Here is a 27,789-nt window from a genome sequence, read left to right as displayed (position 1 = left end):
AAAATACATTTTGTTAAGACCTGTACCAGGACTCCGCTGGTAGCTAAGTAGGTAAAGAATCTGTCTGCAATGCAGGAGACCTGGGTTCAATCCCTGGGTCAGGAAGATCCTCTGGAGAAGGAAATGTTAACCCACTCCAGTATTCTTGCCTGGAGAATCCCATGGACAGAGGAGCCTGGCAGGCTACAGTCCATGGGGTTGCAAGAGTCGGACAGAACTTAGCGGCTAAACCACTACCAAGACCTGTTCTGTTAAATATAGACAGATCTGATCGTTAATATGCGTAATTTGGATATAAAACAATATTATTTGTCCCAATACATCTGAAATTGAATTTATCTTTCTGAATGTCATTATTTTATATGGTAAGTAAAATAATATGAAGAAGCATAAATCATAAATAGGCAGTGTAGTACATTTAGTGTTTAATAGCATGGAATTGGATATGAGATTGCCTGGATATGTGATTGGATATGAGATTCCTTCTGTACTACTTATTAGCAAGTGACTTTGAAAAGCCACTTCATCACTTCTTTCATCAGTAAAATGGGTTTAATTATACTACTTACCTCATCTGCAAAGTGATGATAAAAATAATACCTAGTTCCTAAAGTTCTAGTGAAGGTATAATGAAGTAATAATTAAAAGCATCAGAGTAGTCCTAAGAACATCATAATTGAGTGGCTAAGCACACACACAAATATAAATAAATACACAAAGAACCTTTTAGCTTAAATTTCTTGGAAACATATGCCTTTGGAAATGCACTAATGTAATTTCTTTTATCAGAGAGTGAATATGTCCGTGCTTTCAAGTAGACCTAAGATTATTGTAAATATAGGTGGTCCATGGATCACATATACCTAAAGAAGTACAATGTCATAACTTTAAGAATTTTTTACTCTTCCTCTTCACTCAGCCTGAATTTCCATTATTTATGTTTTCTTTTACTTTTGTGTATATGAGAATAATCTGTTCTTCCAGGTATGGCCAGGATTAACAGTATACCCTGATTTCACAAATCCAAGCTGCATAGAATGGTGGGCAAATGAATGCTACCTTTTTCATCAACAAGTGAATTATGATGGACTTTGGATTGTAAGTAGTTATTTTAGACTTGTGATTTAGGACAATGAACATGGAATTATTTTTTCATAAACTAATTATAAGTTCAACAAGATGTACTTTATAATGTATCAAGCATAAAATAATGTTATCATTTTTCTAGAATGTATAAATATCATACCTGTCATGTTCATGGGTCAGAAAAAGAATACAAACTACAAACTATTGATTGAGATTTTTATTATCTAATAATATTCTTTATAGAATAAAGTTTATTTCTGTAACTAAGGGGTTATATTTTTATGACTAATAATTTAAGTTGAAAATATTTAACAAAATTTGTAGTGCAACTTCAAAAACATTTACTAATGGCTGCAGTAGTTGAACAATTGCAGCAACATGGGCTTGAACAAGCTCTTATCCTTTAGAAACTTTCTTTTAATAAGTTATGAGTAGAACAAATCAATATTGGCAATAAGTTAAGAGTTTTATCTCAAGACAGATGACAACAATAAACAGACAAAATTGTATGTTTACTGGTAAAGTTATTAAAGGAAAACACTAATGTTTAAAAGTTTCTTTGGATAAAACTTTTACATCTGTAGCTATTGATGCCTGCTGGTAGGTTTATGATTTAAAATAATAATAATCGTAGTCAATAATTTAGTGTCTTTTGTTCAAGATACTTGGCCTCCATGGTGGTTCAATGGTAAATAAACTGCCTGCAATGCAGGAGACAGATCTGATTACTGGGTTGGGTAGATTCCCTGGAGAAGGAAATGGCAACCCACTCCAATATTCTTGCCTGAATGGACAGAGGAGCCTGGCAGACTCTAAAACTATAATAACATTTGGAGAATGAAATTACTCGGTAATCCAAGAACTCTGTATTTCAGGAAAAAAAAATATCTAATAATTTTGGACACAGAACATCAGCCATGTTTTACAAAGTTATTACAGCTGTACAAAATTTTGGAAGGCGAAATAATGGATATCTGGGAATAGTTAAATTTTTTGACCTTTGAGGTCACGGCATCTCCACTTACCTGAAATTTTCACTATTAATTCAGTCATTATTAAATTATTCATCTAATCATTTATTTACCCAATCAATTACAGGTGTTTATTTTTCACCACTTTAACAACATAAAGTTGACTAAAAGGTTAGCATAACCTTCAGAATTCTTATGATGATAACAGAATGAAAATGGAGAGGCATTTAGTTATTTGACAAAAAATTAGTGAGATTGCAATGATGATACCTAGCTGCTGGCATTTTATTTTCATGATTTAATTTCTGTCTTTTTAATAAAATTTAAAATTATCAGATGCTCCATGCAACACAGTTATTGGTGAGATAATATAATTTCACCCTCAAACTCATAAGGCATACTGTCATCTAACAATCCTCTCTTTTGTCTTTTTACCAGTTAAATTTCCATTTATCCTCAGTGAATACTCCATTTTACTAACAGCTCTTATCTATAGAGAGGACCGCTCTTTCTCCTTTATAGAGATAATTGAAGACTATGACATGAACTGTCTCCACTTCCCACCCCAACCTATCAAAAGCCAGCATCCCTCCTCTTTTTCTTCCTTTTCAGTTGATGAAGTGGCTCTTACTCCAGTCAGTATCAGTCCTCCCATGTGGATTTTTCTTTCCTTTCTGTGCAGCTTGCTTCCTATATTTTTAAATGTCTTTTGCTAATGATTTATTTCACTTTATTCTATATAAGTCTTCTTTATGATGAAGAAAAAAGAGGGGTAGGGAATCCTTGACCATACTTGTCACCATCAATCCTTCCTCATTTCTTTATTTCCTTTTTTAGCCACAATTCTTGATAGAATCAACAATACTCAGTACTGGCAGAAATGACCAAAAAAAGAAAAAAATCTCCTCCTGAGTTTTGTTTTCAATTCTAGCTCCAATTTCAATTGCTTTATTTAAATTAGAAGTGCCTTCTTTCCTTTCTTTTCCTTTCTTTGTCTTTCTTTGTTTCTTTTTTTCCCTCCCTCTCTCCCTTTCTTTCCTTTTATTGCGTGGGAAGCAATTTGAGTCCATTGGATCAGAGTTATAAGTATAAGTGACATTTAGCCATAGCGCAAGAGAATTTAACTGTGCTATAAAAAGAAAATACTCCATTTCCCAAGTCTATTGAAGACTGAAATACTTGATTCATATCCAAAGAGAGGGAGGGATGGGAAGAGGGCATCTGAGGAAGTCAGAGTAGTTATAACACTAACACAGAAGCATTTTGACTAATTAAAAAACAAACAAAAAAACCCCCAAAACACAACATGATAACCAGTATGATTTCAAAGCTCATTAAATATCACCAAATTCATTTCTATTCTGTTCATGTATATGCTGAGGTTGCTTCAGTCTTGTCCAACTCTTTGCAACCCTATGGACTATACTCTTCCCAGCTCCTCTGTCCATGGGCTTCTCCAGGCAAGACTACTGGAGTGGGTTGCCACACCTTCCTCCAGGGGATCCTCCCAACCCAGAGATCAAACCCAGATTTCTTAAGTCTCCTGCATTAACAGGCAGGTTCTCTACCATTAGCGCCACCATACATTGGGTTTATGTAGTGGATATTCTGTTTCCAGCTCTTACCTAAATAACTGCCAAATTCTAGTGCTAGTTGTTTCTCTACCCTTTTCATTTTATTCAGATTATTTTTTGTGACAATGAAAAACTATTTTCATGTCAAATTTTAAAATATTTGTATAATTTTATAATTTGGTAGATTTTTAATTTAGATTCAATGCTAATGCTTTTTAATTTTAAATGTTAAAATGACTTCAGAAAATGTTATGAGCTTAATTGAAACAGAAAAATAGATTTTTTACATATAAGCATACATTACAGTTGAATTATCTTTTTTGTATCATTTTTAAGATAATCTCCTAATATTTTAGAAATAAGAGCCAACTGCATTTGGAACAATTAAGACTGAAACTGTGATTTCAAAATAAAAGTATTAGTCAATATTTTTAAAATTCAAAGAACATTTCCATTTTTTTCCTGAAAAAGTAGGCATATTTTTAACACATTATTATTGTTTTATTCTTTAAAATCTGAACAACTGAGTTTTCCCATAAAGAATTCTAATAATTTAATATATAGTGTTGGGAAACTTAAAATTCATTGAGAAAATATATCCAAATACTTTCAATGTATCCCAAATAACTGAAGGCTTAATTGGATATGTTCTCTCAACATTTCATAAGATTCTTAGAAAAAAATTGATTATTTAAATTTCTTTGAAAATAAGGGCATTTTCATTTAGATTTCTGGAAAAGGAAATGGCAACCCACTCCAGTATTCTTGCCTGGAAAATCCCATGGACTGGGAAGCCTGATAGGCTAAAGTCCATAGGGTCGCAAACAGGCAGACACGACTGAGAGATTTCACTTCACTTCATTTAGATTTAGTTTAAATGTGAAGTTATGTAAGGTCACCAGATTATTACACAATTTTCAATGGACTTTATAAAGTACCCCTAGAAATGCCATTGCCAATTTCTATAAATAGTCATTACTAGACTTGAGATGATTTTAATACCTGAAAAATGTAGGAGTACATCTTACTATCAATTCACTGAGTTCTTTGCCTCAAAACTTACAAAACTTTCAATCTGACTTTAATGTTGAAAATGCTAATCAAATTCACTTTTTACGTGACCTTATACAAACTGTAGAAAATTCTGAAAGAGATGGGAATACCAGACCACCTGACCTGCCTCTTGAGAAATCTGTATGCAGGTCAGGAAGCAACAGTTAGAACCTGACATGGACCAACAGACTGGTTCCAAATAGGAAAAGGAGTACATCAAGGCTGTATATTATCACCCTGCTTATTTAACTTATATGCAGAGTACATCATGAGAAACGCTGGGCTGGAGAAAGCACAAGCTGGAATCAAGATTGCCGGGAGAAATATCAATAACCTCAGATATGCAGATGACACCACCCTTATGGCAGAAAGTGAAGAGGAACTAAAAAGCCTCTTGATGAAAGTGAAAGAGGAGAGTGAAAAAGTTGGCTTAAATCTCAGCATTCAGAAAACTAAGATCATGGCATCTGGTCCCATCACTTCATGAGAAACAGATGGGTAAACAGTGGAAACAGTGTCAGACTTTATTTTTTGGGGCTCCAAAATCACTGCAGATGTTGACTGCAGCCATGAAATTAAAAGACGCTTACTGCCTGGAAAGAAAGTTATGACCAACCTAGACAGCATATTAGAAAGCAGAGACATTACTTTGCCAACAAAGGTCCGTCTAGTCAAGGCTATGGTTTTTCCAGTGGTCATGTATGGATATGAGAGTTGGACTGTGAAGAAAGCTGAGCACCGAAGAATTGTTGCTTTTGAACTGTGGTGTTGGCGAAGACTCTTGAGAGTCCCTTGGACTGCAAGGAGACCCAATCAGTCCGTCCTAAAGGAGATCAGTCCTGGGTGTTCACTGGAAGGACTGATGCTGAAGCTGAAACTCCAATACTTTGGCCACCTGATGGGAAGAGCTGACTCATTGGAAAAGACCGTGATGCTGGGAGAGACTGGGAGCAGGAGGAGAAGGGGACAAAAGAGGATGAGATGGCTGGATGGCATCACCGACTCGATGGACATGAGTTTGAGTCGACTCTGGGAGTTGGTGATGGACAGGGAGGCCTGGCGTGCTGCAATTCATGGGGTCTCAAATAGTCGGACACGACTGAGCGACTGAACTGAACTGAACTGACTGAACATCACTTAAATCATTTGAATATGTTAGAGAAAAGTCTTTTCAGAATTCTGAAAGAGCAAAAATACAAAATACATTAAAAGAAATACAAGTCAATTCCTTCAAATTATGGGTAATAAGTTCAGCTTATTAATAATATAATATTGCCAAATAGATATGACATTTTAATTAAAAATAATCAAATATCAAATGCTATCCATTTGTTGTAGAATATAGTTAAAATCACATAAAAGATTAAATTTCATTTTAAGTTATTTTATTATATAATAATAATTTATTATTTTATTTTGCTATATATATTAAATTATTTTATTTAATTGAATAAGATAAAGTATATTTTGAGTGAATGCTGAAATTTTATTGCAAGTTTGCAAATACACAGTTCAAGTAGAATAACATTAGCATCAGAGTTAAATGTTTGCTCTTGCATTTCTTCAGTGATATTATATACAAGAGTTAATAAAATATTTTAGAAAAAGACTTAATATTTAAAATAATACAACTCAGTTCCATTTATGAATTTCAGTACTTGATGCTATGTTTAAATTTAATTCAATTTGTGCAATCAATAAGAACAAATATTTATGTTTATCTAAAATTATTATCTGTTCAGCTATAGTATCTCTTTGTATTAATTCTACTGGACATATGACAGCAACATTGAATATATTAGGTACTTTCAGTAAAATAACCCCAATGTATACTTTCGAATAACTACCTAATTGTTTTTCTTTGTGGCTCTTAAGAAAACAAAAATGTGTATCAAAATGAGAAATCATATCTTCTCCCTGAATGGCCTTAATTTCTTACATTAATTCCATCTGAGCATCATGTGGATTGAAGAAGGGAAGAGTAATGAAGAGAATATGTTTCCTCTGAGGAAAACCAAATCAACAAAGGAATTGACTGAGTTTGATACCTTTGTGAGAGCAGAAGCAACATATTGTAGAGATGTGGGAACTAAGAGTGAAAAATATAGAGAAGTTTGGTGCATTAACAGAGAAGGAGAAAGACGCACATTTCGTGAGCATGTTGTAAAAGATTTTATCTGAATTATATGTTTTAGTCCAAAGATTTTACTCAACTGTTTGTGGACAGAGAACCAGTAAGTAGGAAGACAACATTGAGGCCTCAGTTTACAAAGCAAGAGAATCCATAGACACAATACCCCACAGCTCTGACTCCAAAAGGTATCTAGATGACTGGTTCTTATAATGTGGTCCAGCAGCCCTCAGTTCAGTTCAGTTTAGTTGCTCAGTCGTGTCTGACTCTTTGCAACCTCATGAATAATAGCACGCCAGGCCTCCCTGTCCATCACCAACTCCTGGAGTTTACTCATACTCATGTCCATCGAGTCAGTGATGCCATCCAGCTATCTCATCTTCTGTCATCCCCTTCTCCTCCTGCCCCCAATCCCTCCCAGCATCAGGATCTTTTCCAATGAGTCAACTCTTTGCATGAGGTGGTCAAAGTATTGGAGTTTCAGCTTCAGCATCAGTCCTTCCAGTGAACACCCAGGACTGATCTCCTTTAGGATGGACTGGTTGGACCTCCTTGCAGTCCAAGGAACTCTCAAGAGTCTTCTCCAACACCACAGTTCAAAAGCATCAATTCTTTGGTGCTCAGCTTTCTTCACAGTCCAACTCTCACATCCATACATGACCATTGCCCTAGGGTTCCCTGAAACTCTTCCAGGGATTCAATAAGGTCAGAGCCATTTTTATTAGAATACTAAAATGCTATTCACCTTTTTTGTATTTTCAGTCTCTCAAGAAAGTGTAGGAGCTGTGTTAGTCACTCAGTCGTGTCTGACTCTTTGCGACCCCATATAGCCCACCAGGCTTCTCTGTCCATCAGATTTTCCAGAGAAGAATACTGAAGTGGGTTCCCATTCCCTTCTCCAGGAGATTTTCTCAACCCAGGGATCAAACCCAGGTCTCCTGAATTGCAGGCAGATTGTTTACAGTCTGAGCAACCAGGGAAGCCCAGGCAAAAAGTGCTGTGTCTAGCTAGGCACACAATAGAAACTAGATAAATGCCAGCTGAAGTTAATAAGCTATGCTAAATAAAAGAATGTGCTGGAAATATGTACAATGATAAGTTCAGTGAGAAGATCAATACAGTTATTTTAAAAGACAGTTGCTTAATACATTTAATGTAATATGATTAATGCTTTATATGTATTTTAAATAAGGTAAATCAAATATATTTTGGTTGCATAATCTTTTAATCCCATCAAGATACCTCTGTTATCTGATATATACATTTATGCAAACACAAGTAATACTTTTTCTCACTATAATAACTTGTTCATACTAGAAGTAGAACCAAGTAGTGAGAATAGTTAAACAAGCTTGTTTGTAGGCTGGTAGTTTATATTTGCCTTCTTGGAGTAGAAGAATGTCATGGTGGCTCTTGATAAAATATTTACAAATAAATAGAGACTTGCTGTAAATATGATTTACAACTACTTGAAATCTACTGTTCTTTATCTTATATCCATTCAGGACATGAATGAAGTTTCCAGCTTTGTTCAAGGTTCAAAGAAAGGATGCAGTGCTAACAACCTGAATTATCCACCTTTTACTCCCGGTAAATTTCAGTTATTTCTTACAGTTAATTAGAAAAACTATATTTATTTACTGGTAAATTCAAGCATATATTTCTAAATTACAGATATTGATATAATTTTGAGACCATGAAATAACTGTGGTGTTTGTTTTTGGCCAAAATATTTATGCCTAAGGAAAGGAGCACATTTTAAAATTTTGGTATAGAATATTTCGTCTTTACCACTGATGAATTGCCCATGATTAAATGATAAATGAAAGGAATAAACTTTGCTTGAAATCACAATATAAGTGATAAAATTTTTTCCTTGAGCACTGTGATGTAATTCTGTGTCATTTTGCAATTCAGTTCAGTCACTCAGTCGTGTCCTCCTCTTTGAAACCCCATGGAATACAGCACACCAGGGCTCTCTGTCTGTTACCAACTCCTGGAGTTTACTCAAACTCATATCCACTGAGTCAGTGATGCCATCCAACCTTGTCATCTTCTGTTGTCCCCTGCTCCTACCGCCTTCAATCTTTCCGATTGAAGCATCAGGGTCTCTTCAAATGAGTCAGTTGTTTGCATCAGGAGGCCAAAGTATTGGAGTTTCAGCTTCAACATCAGTCCTTCAAATGAATATTCAGGACAGATTTCCTTTACAATGGATGGTTGGATCTCCTTGCAGTCCAAGGGCCTCTGAAGAGTCTTCTCCAACACCACAGTTCAAAAGCATCAATTCTTCGGTGCTCAGTTTTCTTTATAGTCCAACTCTCACATCCAGGCATCAGGTCAGTTCAGTCACTCAGTCGTGTCTGACTCTATGTCACCCCAAAAATTGCAGCACATCAGGCCTCCCTGTCCATCAACAACTCCCGGAGTTTACTCAAACTCATGTCCATCCGTCGAGTTGGTGATGCCATCAGCCATCTCATCCTCTGTCATCCCCTTCTCCTCCTGCCCCCAATCCCTCCCAGCATCAGGGTCTTTTCCAGTGAGTCACTTATTTGCATAAGGTAGCCAAAGTATTGGAGTTTCAGCTTCAGCATCAGTCCTTCCAATGAACACCCAGGACTGATCTCCTTTAGGATGGACTGGTTGGATCTCCTTGCTGTCCAAGGGACTCTCAAGAGTCTTCTCCAACACCACAGTTCAAAAGCATCAATTCTTCGGTGCTCAGCTTTCTTCTCAGTCCAACTCTCACTTTCATACATGATCACTGGAAAAACAGTAGCCTTGACTAGATGGACCTTTGTTGCCAAAGTAATGTCTCTGCTTTTTAAAATGTTATCTACGTTGGTCACAACTTTCCTTCCAAGGAATAAGCGTCTTTTAATTTCATGGCTGCAATCACCATCTGCAGTGATTTTGGAACCCAGAAAAATAAAGTTTGATACTATTTCCACTGTATGCCCATCTATCTGTCATGAAGTGATGGGACTGGATACCGTGATCTTAGTTTTCTGAATGTTGAGATGTAAGCCAACTTTTTCACTCTCCTCTTTCACTTTCATCAAGAGGCTTTTTAGTTCCTCTTCACTTTCTGCCATAAGGGTGGTGTCATCTGCATATCTGAAGTTATTGATATTTCTCCCGGCAATCTTGATTCCAACTTGTGCTTCTTCCAGCCCAGCGTTTCTCATGATGTACTCTGCATATAAGTTAAATAAGCAGGGTGATAATGTACAGCCTTGAGGTACTCCTTCTCCTATTTGAAACCAGTCTGCTGTTCTGTGTCCAGTTATAACTGTGGCTTCCTGACCTGCATATAGGTTTCTCAAGAGGCAGGTCAGGTGGTCTGGTACTCCCATCTCTTTCAGAATTTTCCACAGATGTTGTGATCCACATAGTCAAAGGTTTTGGCATAGTCAATAAAGCAGAAATAGATGTTTTTCTGGAACTCTTGTTTTTTCAATGATCCAGTGGATGTTGGCAATTTGGTCTATGGTTCCTCTGCCTTGTCTAAAACCAGCTTGAACATCTGGAAGTTCACAGTTCATGTATTGCTGAAGACTGGCTTGGAGAATTTTGAGCATTACTTTACTAATATGTGAGATGAGTGCAATTGTGTGGTAGTTTGAGCATTCTTTGGCATTGCCTTTCTTTGGGATTGGAATGAAAACTGACCTTTTTCAGTCCTGTGGCACTGCTGAGTTTTCCAAACTTGCTGGCATCTTGAGTGCAGCACTTTCACAGCATCATCTTTTAGGATTTGAAATAGCTCAACTGCAATTCCATCACATCCACTAGCGTTGTTCGTAGTGATGCTTTCTAAGGCCCACTTGACTGCACATTCCAGGATGTCTGGCTCTAGGTGAGTGATCACACCATTGTGATTATCTGGGTCGTGAAGATCTTTTTTGTACAGTTCTTCTGTGTATTCTTTCCACCTCTTCTTAATATCTTCTGCTTCTGTTAGGTCCATACCATTTCTGTCCTTTATCAAACCCATCTTTGCATGAAATGTTCCCTTGGTATCTCTAATTTTCTTGAAGAGATCTCTCGTCTTTCCCATTCTGTTGTTTTCCTCTATTTCTCTGCATTGATCGCTGAGGAGGCTTTCTTGTCTCTCCTTGCTTTCTTTGGAACTCTGCATTCAAATGGGAATATCTTTCCTTTTCTCCTTTGCTTTCACTTCCCTTCTTTTTACAGCTATCTGTATGGCCTCCTCAGACATCCATTTTTGCATTTTTTGCATTTCTTTTCCATGGATATGGTCTTGATCCCTGTCTCCTGTACAATGTCAGGAACCTCCGTCCATAGTTCATCAAGCTCTCTGTCTATCAGATCTAGTCCCTTAAATCTATTTCTCACTTCTACTGTATAGTCATAATGGATTTGATTTAGGTCATACCTGAATGGTCTAGTGGTTTTCCCCACTTTCTTCAATTTAAGTCTGAAATTGGCAATAAGGAGTTCATGATCTGAGCCACACTCAACTCCCAGTCTTGTTTTTGCTGACTGTATAGAGCTTCTCCACCTTTGGCTGCAAAGGATATAATCAATCTGATTTCAGTGTTGACCATCTGGTGATGTCCATGTGTAGAGTCTTCTCTTGTGTTGTTGGAAGAGGGTGTTTGCTGTGACCAGTGTGTTCTCTTGGCAAAACTCTATTAGCCTTTTCCCTGCTTCATTCCGTACTCCTAGGCCAAATTTGCCTGTTACTCCAGGTGTTTCTTGACTTCCTACTTTTGCATTCCAGTCTCCTCTAAAGAAAACTACATCTTTTTTGGGTGTTCGTTCTAAAAGGTCTTATAAGTCTTCATAGAACCATTCAACTTCAGCTTCTTCAGCGTTACTGATTGGGGCATAGGCTTGGATTACCGTGATATTGAATGGTTTCCCTTGGAAACAAACAGAGATCATTCTGTCATTTTTGAGATTTCATCCAAGTACTGCATTTTGAACTCTTTTGTTGACCATGATGGCTACTCCATTTCTTCTAAGGGATTCCTGTCCACAGCAGTAGATGCAATGGTCATCCGAGTTAAATTCACCCATTCTAGTCCATTTTAGTTCTCTGATTCCTAGAATGTTGATGTTCACTCTTGCCATCTCCTGTTTGACCACTTCCATTTTGCCTTGATTCATGAACCTAACATTCCAGGTTCCTATGCAGTCTAAAGCATTAGACCTTGCTCTATCACCAGTCCCATCCACAACTGGGTGTTGTTTTTGCTTTGGCTCCATCCCTTCATTCTTTCTGGAGTTATTTCTCCACTGATCTCCAGTAGCATATTGGGCACCTACCAACCTAGGGAGTTCCTCTTTCAGTATCCTATCTTTTTGCCTTTTCATACTGTTCATGGGGTTCTCAAGGCAAGAATACTGAAGTGGTTTGCCACTCCCTTCTCCAGTGGACCGCATTCTGTCAGACCTCTCTACCATGACCTGTCCGTCTTGGGTGGCCCCACACGGCGTGGCTTAGTTTCATTGAGTTAGACAAGGCTGTGGTCCTGTGATCAGATTGGCTGGTTTTCTGTGATTGTGGTTTCAGTGTGTCTGCCCTCTGATGCCCTCTCACAACACCTACCGTTTTACTTTGGTTTCTCTCACCTTCGATGTGGGATATCTCTTCATGGCTGCTCCAGCAATGTGCAACCACTGCTCCTTACCGTGGACAAGGGGTATCTCCTCGCATGACATCTATGCATGACTACTGGAAAAACCATAGCTTTGACTAGGTGGATCTTTGTTGGCAAAGTAACGTCTATGCTTTTTAATAAGCTGTCTCGGTTGGTCATAACTTTTCTTTCAAGGAGCAAGCATCTTTTAATTTCATGGTTGCAGTCACCATCTGCAATGATTTTAGAGCCTCCCAAATTAAAGTCTGTCACTGCTTCCACTGTTTGTCCATCTATTTGCCATGAAGTAGTAGGACCAGATGCTATGATCTTAGTTTTCTGAATGTTAAGTTATAGGCCAACTTTTTCACTCTCCTCTTTCTCTTTCATCAAGAGGCTCTTTAGCTCTTCTTCACTTTCTGCCATAAAGATGATGTCCTCTGCTATCTGAGGTTATTCATATTTCTCCCGGCAATCTTGATTCCAGCTTGTGCTTCATCCAGCCTAGCATTTCTCATGATGTACTCTGCATATAAGTTAAATAAGCAGGGTGACAATATACAGCCTTGACATACTCCTTTTCCTATTTGGAACCAGTCTGTTGTTCCATGTCCAGTTCTAACTGTTTCTTCTTGGCCTACAAACAGATTTCTCAGGAGGCAGGTCAGGTGGTCTGGCATTCCCATCTCTTGAAGAATCTTCCACAGTATGTTGTGATCCACATAGTCAAAGGCTTTGGCATAGTCAATAAAGCAGAAGTAGATATTTTTCTTGAACTCTCTTGTTTTTTCAATGATCCAACGGATGTTGGCAATCTGGTTTCTGGTTCCTCTGCCTTTTCTAAATCCAGCTTTAGCATCTGGAATTTCATAGTTCAGATACTGTTGAAACCTAGCTTGGAGAATTTTGAGTATTACTTTTCTAACGTGTGAGATGAGTGCAATTGTGCAGTAATTTGTGCATTCTTTGACATTATCTTTCTTTGGGATTGGAATGAAACCTGACTTTTTCTAGTCCTGTAGACACTGCTTAGTTTTCCAGCTGGCATATTCAATGTAGCACTTTCACAGCATCATCTTTTAAGATTTGAAATAGCTCAACTGGAATTCTATCACCTCCACTAACTTTGTTCGTAGTGATGCTTTCTAAGTCCCACTTGACTTTGCATTCCTGGATGTCTGGCTCTAGGTGAGTGATCACATGGTCATGACCATCTGGGCCATGAAGATCTTCTTTGTATAGTTCTTCTGTGTATTCTTGCCACCTCTTCCTAGCTTCTGCTTCTGTTTGGTCTATACCATTTATGTCCTTTATTGTGCCCATCTTTGCATGAAACCTTCACTTGGTATCTCTAATTTTCTTGAAGAGATCTCTAGGTTTTCCCATTCTATTGTTTTCCTCTATTTCTTTGCATTGTTTACTGAGGAACACTTTCCTATCTCTCCTTTCTATTCTTTGGAACACTGCATTCAAATGGGTATATCTTTCCTTTTCTCCTTTGCCGTTATTAGAAGTAGCTAATATGAATATTTGGGCTTCTCGCGGGAGTTGGTGGTAAATCATCTGCCTGTAAATCCTGGAGGCATAGATTCAATCCCTGCATGGGAAAGATCCCCTGGAGAAGGAAATAGCAATCACAGTATTTACCTGGGAAATCACATGAACAGAGAATCCTGGTAGGCTACAGTCCATGGAGTCTCAAATGAGTTGGACATGACTTAGTGACTAAATAACAGCAGTAACAGATGTTAATAGCTTCTTCTCACCTATTTGAAAAAGCACATTTTCACCATTAAAACTGGTAAAAAAATTTAATGTAATGACAAATAAGTGCTCTTAGGGAAATAGATTGTGATAAGGACATCTGAAGAAAGACAACAATAATTATTACTATGCCACCTGCCTGCAAACTAAAGCATATTAAAAACTGAAAAGCAGAGATTTATATGATTTGTTGTTGTGTAACAAGTCTACATGTGTGGAATTAGGTTATATTTTAAAAAATTATACAATTTTCAAATATGGCTATAATTATATGATTTATAGTGCAGATGTATATATTTCTATGTATATATGTTAAAGTCTATTTTTTTCCACGAATTCATTTATTACTGAAGCTAAGAAACATAATATGTATTACTTTAAGTGCAAATGTAACAGTAAATTAATGAGAATGAGAATAAAGGGTGGAGACCCAATTGAAACTTAGCATAAAGTGATGTCTTTCATTATTTTTTTAATTATGCATGGTATTACATAGCACATCACTTAAAGAATTATGAAGCTTTAAATGGTAAAATATTTCTTTTTTTTTTTTTTGGAAAAATATTTCTTACCTAATTATTTCTCATATTTTTTTCTAAGATATTCTTGACAAACTCATGTATTCCAAAACAATTTGCATGGATGCTGTGCAATACTGGGGGAAACAGTATGATGTACACAGCCTCTATGGATATAGTATGTCTATAGCCACAGAGAAGTAAGTGCAATTTCACTCAGAAAACTTTCTGATATTTATTGTCTAGAAATATATTTGGTAATTTACATATAGTGGATAATAACAAGTGTAGGAAAGCAAAGAAAGATAATATTTTCATTGTGAAAAATTAGGGCATAAAAGCATCACCTCTTTTATTAAATATTCATATATTTGAAACTTAATTATCAAGACCTACATGATATATGTACTTAACTGTGATCCTTTTTTAATTCATAGACTGAAATTATCCTGCTAAATTTTGATTCAGCTTGGTGTCTCTGAACATGTGTTCTAAACATGAATCTCATAACTGGTCTAAGACAGTGGTGCTATTTGAACAAGTCATTATTTTTTTAAAAAGAGTGTTTCATTTAAAATGTGGTTTTCTATGTAATATCTCACAAGTAATTCTCTAATAGAATGTGTTTGCTTGTGTGTAAAAAAGTAGCATGATACAAAACAAAGAAATGAGATAATCATATATTGATTGCCTACTATTTTTCAAACATTGTATGAGGACCTATAATGCAATAGTAAATAAAAAATTCTTGATCAATAAATTTTAAATTTTCTCATAATTAAGCAACTGTGATCAAGTATTCATTCTAAACCATATTTGGTCCCAAAGCATACCAGGATATCAAAATTGTATATGCTATCTTCATAGTGCTTACTTCACTTGACATCATTATGTATCATAGAGTATAAGTAAATAAATACTAGAAAGAAAGAACATTATAGTTCATATAAAGGTAATTTTAAAAAAGCGTCTCAGAATACTATTATATTTTTATTAAGATAATCTACCAAATTAAATTTTTATTATCTTTTTTCTGATAATTTTCCAATTATGGACAAATTTGTCAACAATATTCAGGTACTAAAAGAGGTGAGATGAATAATGTTAGTATTGTGGATGATGAAATTCTAAAAACAAAATAAAGTGCTTTGCAAGCATACAAGTTTTACATCAACATTGTTAGATAATATTTGAGAATATAAACATTAATGTATGATTAGCATCACTGAATCCCAAAAAATGTGTTTTGGGTGTAAGTTTGGACTGCTATATTTTATATTATAAAGAGATTTTCCAATGGGTTTAAATCACATATTTCAAAAACAAATATTGATTTGTTTTCTGCATATAGAAAACCCATGTTTAATTTGGAAAGGAAAATTATTCAAACTCTAAATCATTTCTAGAAGATTTCTTTTCTATGTTTGATCTGAATGTATTTTACTAAGTAAATATTAATATCTAAATGCAAAATTAATATAAAATATTGATAAAATAGTTGAAATTATTATAGCTTGGCTCTAAAAACTAATATATGCCTTGAAATTAAGATTTTAGAATTTATCATATCAATATTGTTTTAAAATAGATGTTATTTATTAATTTTATTTTGTTTTTAGAGCTCTAGAAAAAGTTCTTCCTAATAAAAGAAGCTTTATTCTCACCCGATCAACTTTTGCTGGATCTGGAAGCCATTCTGCACATTGGTTAGGAGACAATACTGCTTCTTGGGAACAAATGGAATGGTCTATTACAGGAATGCTGGAGTTTGGTTTGTTTGGAATACCTTTTGTAAGTAGTTTTTACAATATTATTTATAAATACTGTAATTACAAATTTTGCAATATTGTTTCATCTTAATGATTTTCAGTTAAATTATTAAAGTTATGTGACAGAAAATTTCAATTTCTATTCCTAGAGAATTTATGAGAAAAATAAGGTTGTGGATGGTGTCTATAACATTAGAGGGTAAAGAGAGAATGAACAAAATTCAGTCAAATCATACTAATTTCTAAAACAAAGTCAATATAAACAAAACACAGAAAAATCTTATATAAAAAAATACAAAAGCACCAGAGAAAACTGTAGGGAAAAATCCAAACTTGGCACTGTAAAAAAAGTAAATATCAAAATTCTAGATATATTTGAAATTCTCTAGATTGTCAGTTTAGGTTAAAAAGATAATAAAGCTGTTTCTTCTATTTAAAAGAGAAAAGATGACAGAAATGCTTCAAATTTTTAAAGCAGAGAAAATTTATATAGGCTATTCCAAATGTAAGAAATCAGGTAAGTCTCTATATCAAGCAAAAAAAGAACTATGCAGTGTTGATATTCAACACTAAGCAGCATCATTACATAACAAAATAAATGAGAAATTTATAAAATTATAGTGATTTGTTTATTCTTTCTTATGTATTGAACAAAGTTAAAACCAGAAACAAACCAAAACAAAACAAAAAAGCTACCACACACACACACACACACACACACACACACACCGTCTTGAATTTGGAAAGTAATTAAACACATTACCAATTGATTCACCAAAATAAACTGAATGGAAATGAGGGAGAGAACCCGTAAAATTGAATGCAAACAACTGTACTTCATATCAGAAATTTGGGATATCAAACAAATTGGTATTTAGAAGAAAAATTTTAACCTTAAATGCTAAGATTATAAACAAAGAAGTTTTGAATATTAATTAGTGAAATACATGAAATACATGAAAAGAAAAACAGAATAAATCTAAACATATAGGTAATGAAAATAAGAGAAGATGAATGCAATGAAAACAATGTCTCTAGAGAAACAAATGTCAGAATAAAAAGGTGACTCTGGAATTTTGAATAAAATAGGCCAATATATGGCAAGTTTTGTCCAAAAAAGATAAAAATAAGCAATGTTACAATGTATTCCAAGATAAGGTGTTATGTATTTATAGCAACTAACTAATAAGCAATAACTAGGAGTAAATATTCAAGCTAAGTGTGGGAGTTTTTGAGAGAAATTGTAGTAACTTAGCAAATTAAAGATACAGCATGTTCATGGATAAGAAGTCTTATAGAAATATGCTTTCTCCCAAAACTGTTAATCTAAATTCAGTGACATTCAATTTTAAACTATAAAGAGAATTTGAAGAACATTTAAAGTTACTCTAAACTTCATGTGGAAGACAATACACTTTAAGACATAGAAAAGAGCACATGGATTTTGCCCTATCAGCTAAAATAGTAATATAATGCAGTGATACTTAACTGTGACTAATCAAATAAGTTAATATTGCAAAATAGGACATGGGGCCATACATTAACAGAAGTTTGTTTAATAGTAGCACTATCACTGTAGCTCAGTGAAGAAAGTATCAACCAATCATATGGACAATTGATTATCCATTTAAAATATAAAATAAAGTGACTCTCTGTCTCAAATAGTGCACAACCTATGTGTGAAAAGTAAACTTTAAGCGTCATAGAAGAAAATATAAGTGAGTAACTTTATGATGTAAGGTTAAGAGTTGAATTCTTAAACAGAGCACAGAGGCACAACTAATAAAGAAACAAATTTGGTTACAAAATGAAAATTTTGTTCATCAAATGTCTATTTTAAAAATTAAACTGTTTACTACTACTGGAAAATTATATTTTCAATTCATGTAAGTAGTAAATGATTAATATTTAATTTAAAGAACCTACTATAAATCTATAAAAGGTAAAAACACTAGAAAAATCAGCAAAGGATATATCAAGCAATTCTATAGAAAGAGAAATATATATGGACTAAAAAAAAAATTGTGAAAAAATTCTCAACGTTCCTAGTAATCAGAGAAGTGCAAGTAAAAACTTTGGTGAAATGCATTTAATATGTATAGGTAATAAAAATTAAAAGCCTGAAAATATCAGAAATCAGCAAGAAAATGAAGCAAGTGGGAACATTTCTGTACTGTGACTGTACTTATTATAAATAGTTACAACTAGTTTTGATTTAAAAAATATACTTTTCCAAAAAGTCAGGAATGTAGTCTTGTATACATATATATTCACTAAGAAGCTTATATACACACTTCATACAAGCATATTTTATAGTGATGGGATCCCATACAATAGAGAACTGCAGCCATATTAACCTAATTGAATCTCACAAAAATAATTCTTTGAGAAGAAAAGTGAAATGCAGTGTAACACATACATGTCATTTATGTAAAGGTAATAAGAATGCAAAATATTATTATATATTGTTTATAGGTACATATATACCACTTATAAAAATGAAATGCTTATAGACATTAAATACTGATAGTAAATTATATATAGTCAATTTTTCTGAAGAGTTCTTGAGGGACAAAAAGTGCAATTATATGTGATCATATATCTGGCAATATTTTTTACTCTTTTACTCCTACAGTAATATAAATAGAGAAAGTCAAATCACAGGTGGTGAGTTTTGGATTAAGAAGCCACACATTTTAATAACTCAGTTTCAGCTTTATACATTGAATTAGAGGCAAGTATGTGGCAAAAATCCAAAATCAACTAGAACAAGGAAGAGTAATAAGAAGACAGTAAAACAAAAACTGTAAGTTGGTACAGATTAATCAGTTGTATAAATGTGATGCCCTGGGCAAATTTGAGAATCTTTACGATATAAATAATAGATATATATGTTATTTAGGTTGGAGCAGATATCTGTGGGTTTGTGGCTGAGACCACAGAAGAACTTTGCAGAAGATGGATGCAACTTGGAGCATTTTATCCATTTGCCAGAAACCATAATGCTGATGGATATCAGGTAAATGCCTCTTGCTCTCCATGTTTCTAAATAAAACATAATCCTATTTTTAGCATGTACTTAAATGTATATGTATAGAGATCTAGTCTGAAAGTTTGTGGTATAATTCACAAAGAAGAGTTGGAAGTCCTCTTATCAAGGTCTGTATTTTGTATATAAAAATATGATCAAATAAGGAAATCATGACAGTATCACAGAAATATTTTCTTTTTTCACAGAAATATTTTAAGCTTAACACATATATACATGTGTGAAATCACAATATTTTAAGTTAATGACAAAGCTTTTTGAGTCTGAATTCTTATATTCTAATAATAAGTTCCAGGTAACTTTTCTTTCATAAAAATAGAATAAATTCTTAAGGATTTGTCATTTTTCTTTTATTAAAAACACACAAGAAATTAAAGACACTTGCAAAGTAGTTTGGGTCCATAATTTTTCTTTAATAAGTAAAACTGTAATGACAGGTGGGGAAAGAAATAAAACTAACACTTTGTAAACATGCATCTGAACTGGTGGGAGGTTAATCTACCAACCCTGAGCTATGGGCTCTTATAGGCATATTCCTTAGAGGGAATGAGAAAATTAGGTGACAGCACTAAATCAATGAAGTGCATACTGGTTAAGAAATTATTCACTGTGCACACAAAGGGCCTTAATTCTCTTTGAGAAGAAGGATAGCCACTCAGAGCTCTTTCTGGAAGGAAGCATGACAGTACAGAAGTAAAAGGTATAAACTGGATAGCCGTTATTTCCTACTCCACCTAAGTGATGCTTCAAGAAATTTGTGTTCTTGGGAGATCCTCATGTGAATTAAATTATACTTGTGTTCATTTATATCCTCCAAAAAACAGATGCCAAGATAGAGTTAGAAACGTTAGCAATTTATTGCTGAAATACTTGTGGTGGATAAAGGAGAAGGAGAAGGAGAAAGTGGAGAGAGCCTTCAGATCACAATTCAGGCCTAAATCTGATGCAGATGAAGGCAAAGAAGGAGGTTTGATAAAGAGTTATGTTCTACAGCCCAGTTCAAAGGAAATTTTTGGCTCATCCAATAGGGAGTCCTCAAGGCAAAGTTGACCACTGGGAACAACCTGTATCTCCTTGGCCCGGGTCCTATATATCCCACCAAGTTCATTGATTTCTTGGGAGCAGCCAGAGGAAAATGTGGCTTTGGCATAAACATGATGGTGTATCCAGAGAGGCAGTAGCTGGTTTCAGGAAATCTAAGCAGGTTTGCTTACGTCATTACACCTTGGCTGAAAGAGTCAACTGAGCTAGCTTGGGCTCAGCAAGAAGGCTGTCCTTCAGGTTGCAAGGCTACAGGCTGACCAGATGGCCATGTTCTTTGCGTCCCTTGGTTTGCAGACTGTTTGAGCTTGTTCTAATAGCAGTGACAAGGTGCAAGGCAGCAAATCCTTAGGCAATCCCAGCACACTTCAAGCCCTTACTTGAAGGTGTCACATGTCCTAAGACTACATTGGTCAGAGTATATCATGTACCTGAGCACAAAGTCAAATAGTGGGGAAATACATTCCTCTGTTAGAGGTAGATACTAATAAGAGTTATATAACAGAAATTGTGGGTACAAGGAGCAAGGAGGCATGAAAATTGGAACCAATAATTCAATCTGCTGCAAATAATAGAAATGAAGAATACTTTGTTAAAATATATTCTATCTTCTCCAAGAATGTGTATTCAAAAGGGAAATATCCACTTTAAAATAAACTTTAATTAATATATAGATATCCAAATGAAAACATAAAAACTAGAAATTTATATACTTCAATGATAAAATAGAAATCATCTCAACTTTTTATAAGCAGGCACATTTTGGTTTTCAAAAATAGATTAAATGCTTATGTTTTAATTTTTATTCATATTTTAAATTTTTTATTTCAATTTCTCGGTTTATCCCACAGCATCAGGATCCAGCATTTTTTGGACAGGATTCTCTTTTGGTTAAGTCATCAAAACACTATTTGAATATTCGCTATGCCTTGTTACCTTTCCTTTATACTCTATTTTATAAAGCCCATATGTTTGGAGAAACAGTAGCAAGGCCTTTTCTTCATGAGTGAGTACTATGTTCAAGAATTTCAGTCTTTCAAATTATATTCCAACAAATGAAAAATTAATGAGTAGATCAAGATGTCATGTGGATTTCTGGTGCTTTTCTTGACATTTATGTAAATGATTTGGGGAAATATGAAATGATAGTAGTAAATATAATTAATTTCGTGAAATGGACAAGTTCAATCTAGAAATGTGATAATTGTATAGAACTTAAAAGGAAAGAAATATGTAGGATGTATTAGAGTAAGTATATCAGTAAGTAATATTAAATATAAAATATTAAAACATGTATTAAATATTGCATATATTAAATATCATGTAATATTTTTATTAAATAAAACATTAAATATTATTAAATAAATAAGCAAACATTAAAAACATAATCATGTATATTGTAAAAATTATCTAAATATAAATCACATATAGTATAGTTATAAAACAATGAATTGTGCTTGTCTTTGTATTTCTTGACCAAAACAAGGTTGTTCCTCAAGAGATGACTAAAGATCCCTTCAAGTCCAAGTCAAAATGGAAGTTTATAAGAAAAAAGTATAAAAAGGAGGAAAGTAGGATATGAAGGATTTCTGATAGTTCATGAATCTATTTTACAGGAAAAAATGAATTAAACAGAATAATTGCTTATTATAGTTTTTTATTTATTTTTATTTTTATAGTTGTTTATTTATCATATATGATAGATTTGTTTTTTTGAGTCCCAAATGAAGTAATTTCCTCTCTCCCACCTTTCTTCACTTTCTCCTTTCCTTTCTATGTTTCTTTTTCTTGAGTGTCAGGTGTACCATAAGGATGCATTAATAACTATAGATTCAAAATTACATATCAAGTCAGTTTTGACGTTATCAAGTCAATTTTATTTACTGAGCAAAATTAAAGATAATGATTATTCCAAGGGAATAACTTAAAAGATAATAAAATGAAGTATTTGGATTAACATTTTTTATCTTTGTGTTGTAAACACTGTCATTGTTCTTAGGTTTTATGAGGATACTAATAGCTGGATTGAGGACACTCAGTTCTTATGGGGCCCCTCATTACTTATTACCCCTGTCTTGAAACAGGTAGGATACAATTTTAATAAATTTTTGAGGAATTTTGTGTAATCAAATCCACACTAAATTACAAAACATCTGGGTAATACATGTTACTCAGCAGACTGCTTCAAGCTGATAAGTGTTTAATTAAATTCTAAAACACAGAAGAAATTTTGAAAAGTTATAAGTATGTTAAGTAGATTTATGCTTTTCAAGTATATAATATGTACTGGGGAGAAGAAATTGTGTAAAATTAGTATTCTTTCACAAAAGAAAGCTTTATTTATGAAACATCAAATCTTATAATAGTAACAAATAACTGTCATTCATGTAGTCATAGACACTGGAATTTTGCTGTACTGTAAATAAAGGATAACTTGAAAACCAATAGATCATATGAAAATGTTGAATAAATAGTGGAATGAAATATTTGGATTTTGCCTGTTACTTAAAAGTTGGTATGTCATGGAAATATGATGGAAATATATCATGGAAAAATGATGTGTTCACACTCACATTTGCCATGCAGATGATAATGATACAAATATATGCATCGATTTTTTTAGTTGCCACTTAAATTGATTTTATCTTTGCTTTTGGGATATTTTATATTATGAAGTTATCTAAAACTATTAAAATAGTCTTTTGTTATATATAGAAAATATTGTAGTGTAACAAACAAAGGAAGTTTTTCACTTCACTATGAAAATCTGAAAACATTTGATGTGACTCTCTTCTGTTACATATTGAAGTAAAAAATATATATCTACATATAAATTGTTGTTGTTCTGTTGCTAAGTTGTGTCTGACTCTTTGCAACCCCATGGAATCTATAGCCCACCAGGCTTCTCTGTCCATGGGATTTTCCAGACAAGAATACTGGAATGGGTTGCCATTTCCTTCTCCACATATAAATTATCTTGCTTTATTTTAGGGAGCAGAAGTAGTGAGTGCATACATCCCTGATGCTACTTGGTATGACTTTGAAACTGTAAGTAAACCTAGTATGATAATAGATCAAAAGTATATATTGTCCAACATCTGTACATGGGAATTTAACAGTATTTCTGTTACTAATCTAAAAATGAACAGTTTCAGAATTTAACAGTGCATAAAAGTCTGTGCAGGTTTACATTTTCTTACATGTGAGTAGGTATATGTTCCATTGCACATGGTTAATATGAAGTATATTCTTTAGTGTAAAGAGTTAACCAACTTAAATTGTGGGAATAAATGGTCAAGAGTAACTTTAAGAAGAATTGGTAACTTATTTTAATACTTTTCTTATTTTACACATTCTTCCAGAAAAATTGTGTATTTTAAAGGGAAGTATTTTGCAGTGCGCTTATATTTGCTAAGCAGACCCTTTATTTTTTAATAAGAAATAATTGTTTTAATCCTTTCAAGAGACATGGTTCACTTTAACCAAAACCAAAGAATAAAAATAGGACTAATTAAGAATATTGTTAACTATTATAGAAAGGAAACGGATTTCTCTATGTTGATTTTTTTGTAAAACTGAATATATTTCTAGCTAGATTTCTTCAGTAAACTGAAGAAGTTTCTTTAAAAGTTAGAAAACAGCATGTTACTATTCACTAAAATGACATGAATGGCTCATAATAAGAATTATTTTTCTTTGTAAATTCTAAGTGTAATTCTTGTGAAATGGGCTTAAAGTCTTTGCAGTAATGAAAAAATCTTTTTATTTTCCAAATATTAGGGTGTAAAAAGGCCATGGAGAAAACAACGTATTGATATGCAGCTTCCAGCAGACAAAATAGGATTACATCTTAGAGGTGGTTACATTATCCCCTTTCAACAACCTGCTGTAACTACAACAGCAAGGTAAAATTAAAAGGCATTAAGTGAAATCTGAACTATAATTTAATATTTAGTGTTTCACATATTTATTAAAAATTAATGAATTCAAGGGATTCTTACATATAACTGTAAAGTTATGAAAAGAAGAATCAAATTATTAATATATTATAACAAACTTCTTGATTAAAAAAATGAGCATGATTAGATTAGAACTTTACCCCTGTGTCAAAACTGTACTGACTTATTTCTGTAAAGAATATATATAATTAAAGTTAATTGCTGATTATTACTAAATAATGAAATATTAAATGTTATATAATTGACTAAAGTGTCAGTTGTTACCTGTTTGGATTGTCAGTACATAAATGTCAAAATGATTGTTTTCCAGGTAAAATACTTTAAGTCAATAAATGAGGTAGATATTTCTGTATAGGTAAAGAATGATACAGAAATTAAGCTGTTCAGTAAGAATAAATTTTAGAACTATTTAGAAAAAAGAAGAAACTTGAAAATTCTGGTACTTCATCTTGCAAAATTCATTCTGGGTATATGGACAGAATGTATCATATTGCATCTACACATTTCCCCATGTTCTACAACACCAAAACAGATGGTCACTCTTAAGTTCCTTACCCTGCTGTCTTTTCTTCATAGCATTAAGAATATACATAATTATATTTTCACTTGTTCTTGTATGTAGTATGTCTATTCTCCTCGACTATATACTCCGTGAAGGCAGGGACCCGACTTTTAGCTGTTTTAGTTCACATACCAATCAGTTCAGTTCAGTTCAGTCACTCAGTCGTGTCTGACTCTATGTTACCCCATGAATCGCAGCACGCCAGGCCTCCCTGTCCATCAACAACTCGCAAAGTTTACTCAAACTCATGCCCATCAAGTCGGTGATGACATCCAGCCATCTCATCCTCTGTCGTCCCCTTCTCCTCCTGCCCCCAATGCCTCCCAGCATCAGGGTCTTTTCCAATGAGTCAACTCTTCGCATGAGGTGGCCAAAGTACTGGAGTTTCAGCTTCAGCATCAGTCCTTCCAATGAACACCCAGGACTGATCTCCTTTAGGATGGACTGGTTGGATCTCTTTGCAGTCCAAGGGACCCTCAAGAGTCTTCTCCAACACCACAGTTCAAAAACATCAATTTTTCGACACAGCTTTCTTCACAGTCCAACTCTCACATCCATACATGATCACTGGAAAAACCATAGCCTTGACCAGACGGACCTTTGTTGGCAAAGTAATGTCTCTGCCTTTTAAAATGTTATCTAGGTTGGTCATAACTTTCCTTCCAAGAAATAAGCGTCTTTTAATTTCATGGCTGCAGTCACCATCTGCAGTGATTAAGTGAAGAGGAACTAAAAAGCCTCTTGATGAAAGTGAAAGAGGAAAGTGAAAAAGTTGGCTTAAAGCCTAACATTCAGAAAACTAAGATCACGGCATCTGGTCCCATCACCTCACGGGAAATAGATGGGGAGAGAGCGGACACAGTGTCACATACCAATAGTGTCACCCTGTTATGGAATGAAAGTGAAAGAAAGTGAAAGTCGCTCAGTTGTGTCCAACTCTTTGTGACCCCATGGACTATACAGTCCGTGGAATTCTCTAGGCCAGAATACTGGAGTGGGTAACCTTGGGGGATCTTCCCGACCCAGGAATCGAACTGGGGTCTCCTTTATTGCAGGCAGAGTCTTTACCAACTGAGCTATCAGGGAAGCCCTACTAGGGGATAAGCTCCTGGTTTTCCCTAGATATTTGTTGAAGGAACAAATTCATGAGTGAATGAATTAAACTAGTTAGTCATGTAATTAGGTTTGTTTCCTAGATTTATTTTCATATTGTCAATGTTTCATGATTATGTTCTCAAAATCATTAGTTATACTCTGGAAATTTATCAAATGAGAGAAAAATACACTCTGATGGGTGCATGCTGGAAAGAATATATTCTGTATAGAGCAGTTACCTGGATTATATAACCTCATTTTAAGTTTAGAAGCCAATCTTAATATACAACTAAAAAATATTAATCACATTTCATTTCACATGGTATAATTAGCTTCATTTGTATGATTATTAGAGATTCTACTTGGCATTTAAAAGTTTATTTTATAGTTCATTGTTTTGTAACCTTGATGCATTACAATTCAAGGTTAATATATTTGTGACAAATAGATGTTTATTGTGGTATTTCATAAGATATATTTAATTTTGTTGTTTGAATTGAAATATTATTTTACTCTTTCAATTTTGATCATGGTGTCTTAGCCTCCAAGAAATTCCATACCATATTTATTGTATTTATTTCTTTTATTTATTTTCCAAGTATGCAAATTATTTTTTCATTGATAAATTATTAATAAATATAGACATGAATTTTATTAATATCAATGTTCTCATGCAGACATCCTATAAATCCTTATGTTGAAATGGACTTATTTATAGGCTATTTCACTATTATAAATTTGTTTTTAATCATACATACACCCAAACTTACTTACAGCCGAAAGAACCCTCTAGGACTTATAGTTGCATTAAATGATGATAACACAGCAAAAGGAGACTTTTTCTGGGATGATGGAGAAAGTAAAGGTAAGTTTCAAAGTGATATGCTTTTAAATGTTTATTTTGATGATGGGAAGTTTTGCTATTATTATGAAATTACATTCATTTAAAAATGTCACAAGTTTTCATTTTTAATTTGTTTTAATCTATCTTAACAGTTTAGGTAACTTTATGTAATTTAGCTTGTTATTTAAATTATGTATATTTAATTACAACATTTAGTTTTCTCTCTTGGTTTATTGTAAAAATCTCTGACAAGTGTAGATACCTTTATTTATTAGATTGTTGAATAAAAATTAAAACAGTTAATGAGTTCACAGATGTATAAACTGCACCCTATTTTCAACTATCTTATATAATTATAGTGGTTAAAACTAAAATTTTATTACTGTAAAAGAAAACCAACATTAAAGTTTACTCAATGTAGGAAGGAGGGATAAATTGGTAATTTGGGATTAGCAGATACACAATACTATATATAAACAATAAGACCTACTATATAGCACAGGGAACTATATTCAGTATCTTTTAATGAACTGTAATGGAAATGAATCCAAAAAAGAAATATACATATATATACATATATTTATGTATGTTTAACTGAATCACTTTACCTGAAGTGTTATAAATCAACTATATTTCAATAAAAATATTTAGTTAATGTCAAATTATTTGAGATAAGGATTTTTACCATATAAATGTCATCATTTATTTCAATTATTAAATGTCTTCTATTTAATTAGCCCAAAAGTTGAGAATTCAGTACA

At 33.7% G+C, this 27,789-nt stretch overlaps 1 protein-coding gene across 3 annotated transcripts in view; it reads left to right on the top strand.

Annotated features, from left to right (window-relative positions):
* Window positions 1-27,789, top strand: part of SI (sucrase-isomaltase) — a 111,205-nt gene that overhangs the window by 17,918 nt on the left and 65,498 nt on the right. For all 3 annotated transcript variants that reach the window (XR_006335416.1, XM_043875396.1, XM_043875397.1), the window contains 10 exons: window positions 985-1,098; window positions 8,321-8,405; window positions 14,792-14,909; window positions 16,329-16,500; window positions 19,381-19,497; window positions 21,420-21,574; window positions 22,568-22,652; window positions 23,560-23,616; window positions 24,349-24,473; window positions 26,961-27,049. Coding sequence is in view for 2 of the 3 variants with exons in the window: in XM_043875396.1 (XP_043731331.1) it covers window positions 985-1,098; window positions 8,321-8,405; window positions 14,792-14,909; window positions 16,329-16,500; window positions 19,381-19,497; window positions 21,420-21,574; window positions 22,568-22,652; window positions 23,560-23,616; window positions 24,349-24,473; window positions 26,961-27,049 (1,117 nt within the window). In the remaining variant the exon portion in view is untranslated. The remainder of the gene's footprint in view (window positions 1-984; window positions 1,099-8,320; window positions 8,406-14,791; window positions 14,910-16,328; window positions 16,501-19,380; window positions 19,498-21,419; window positions 21,575-22,567; window positions 22,653-23,559; window positions 23,617-24,348; window positions 24,474-26,960; window positions 27,050-27,789) is intronic.

Source organism: Cervus elaphus, chromosome 19, assembly GCF_910594005.1.
Source record: "Cervus elaphus chromosome 19, mCerEla1.1, whole genome shotgun sequence".
Taxonomy (NCBI): domain Eukaryota; kingdom Metazoa; phylum Chordata; class Mammalia; order Artiodactyla; family Cervidae; genus Cervus; species Cervus elaphus.
This window is presented reverse-complemented; position numbering and strand designations above follow the sequence as displayed.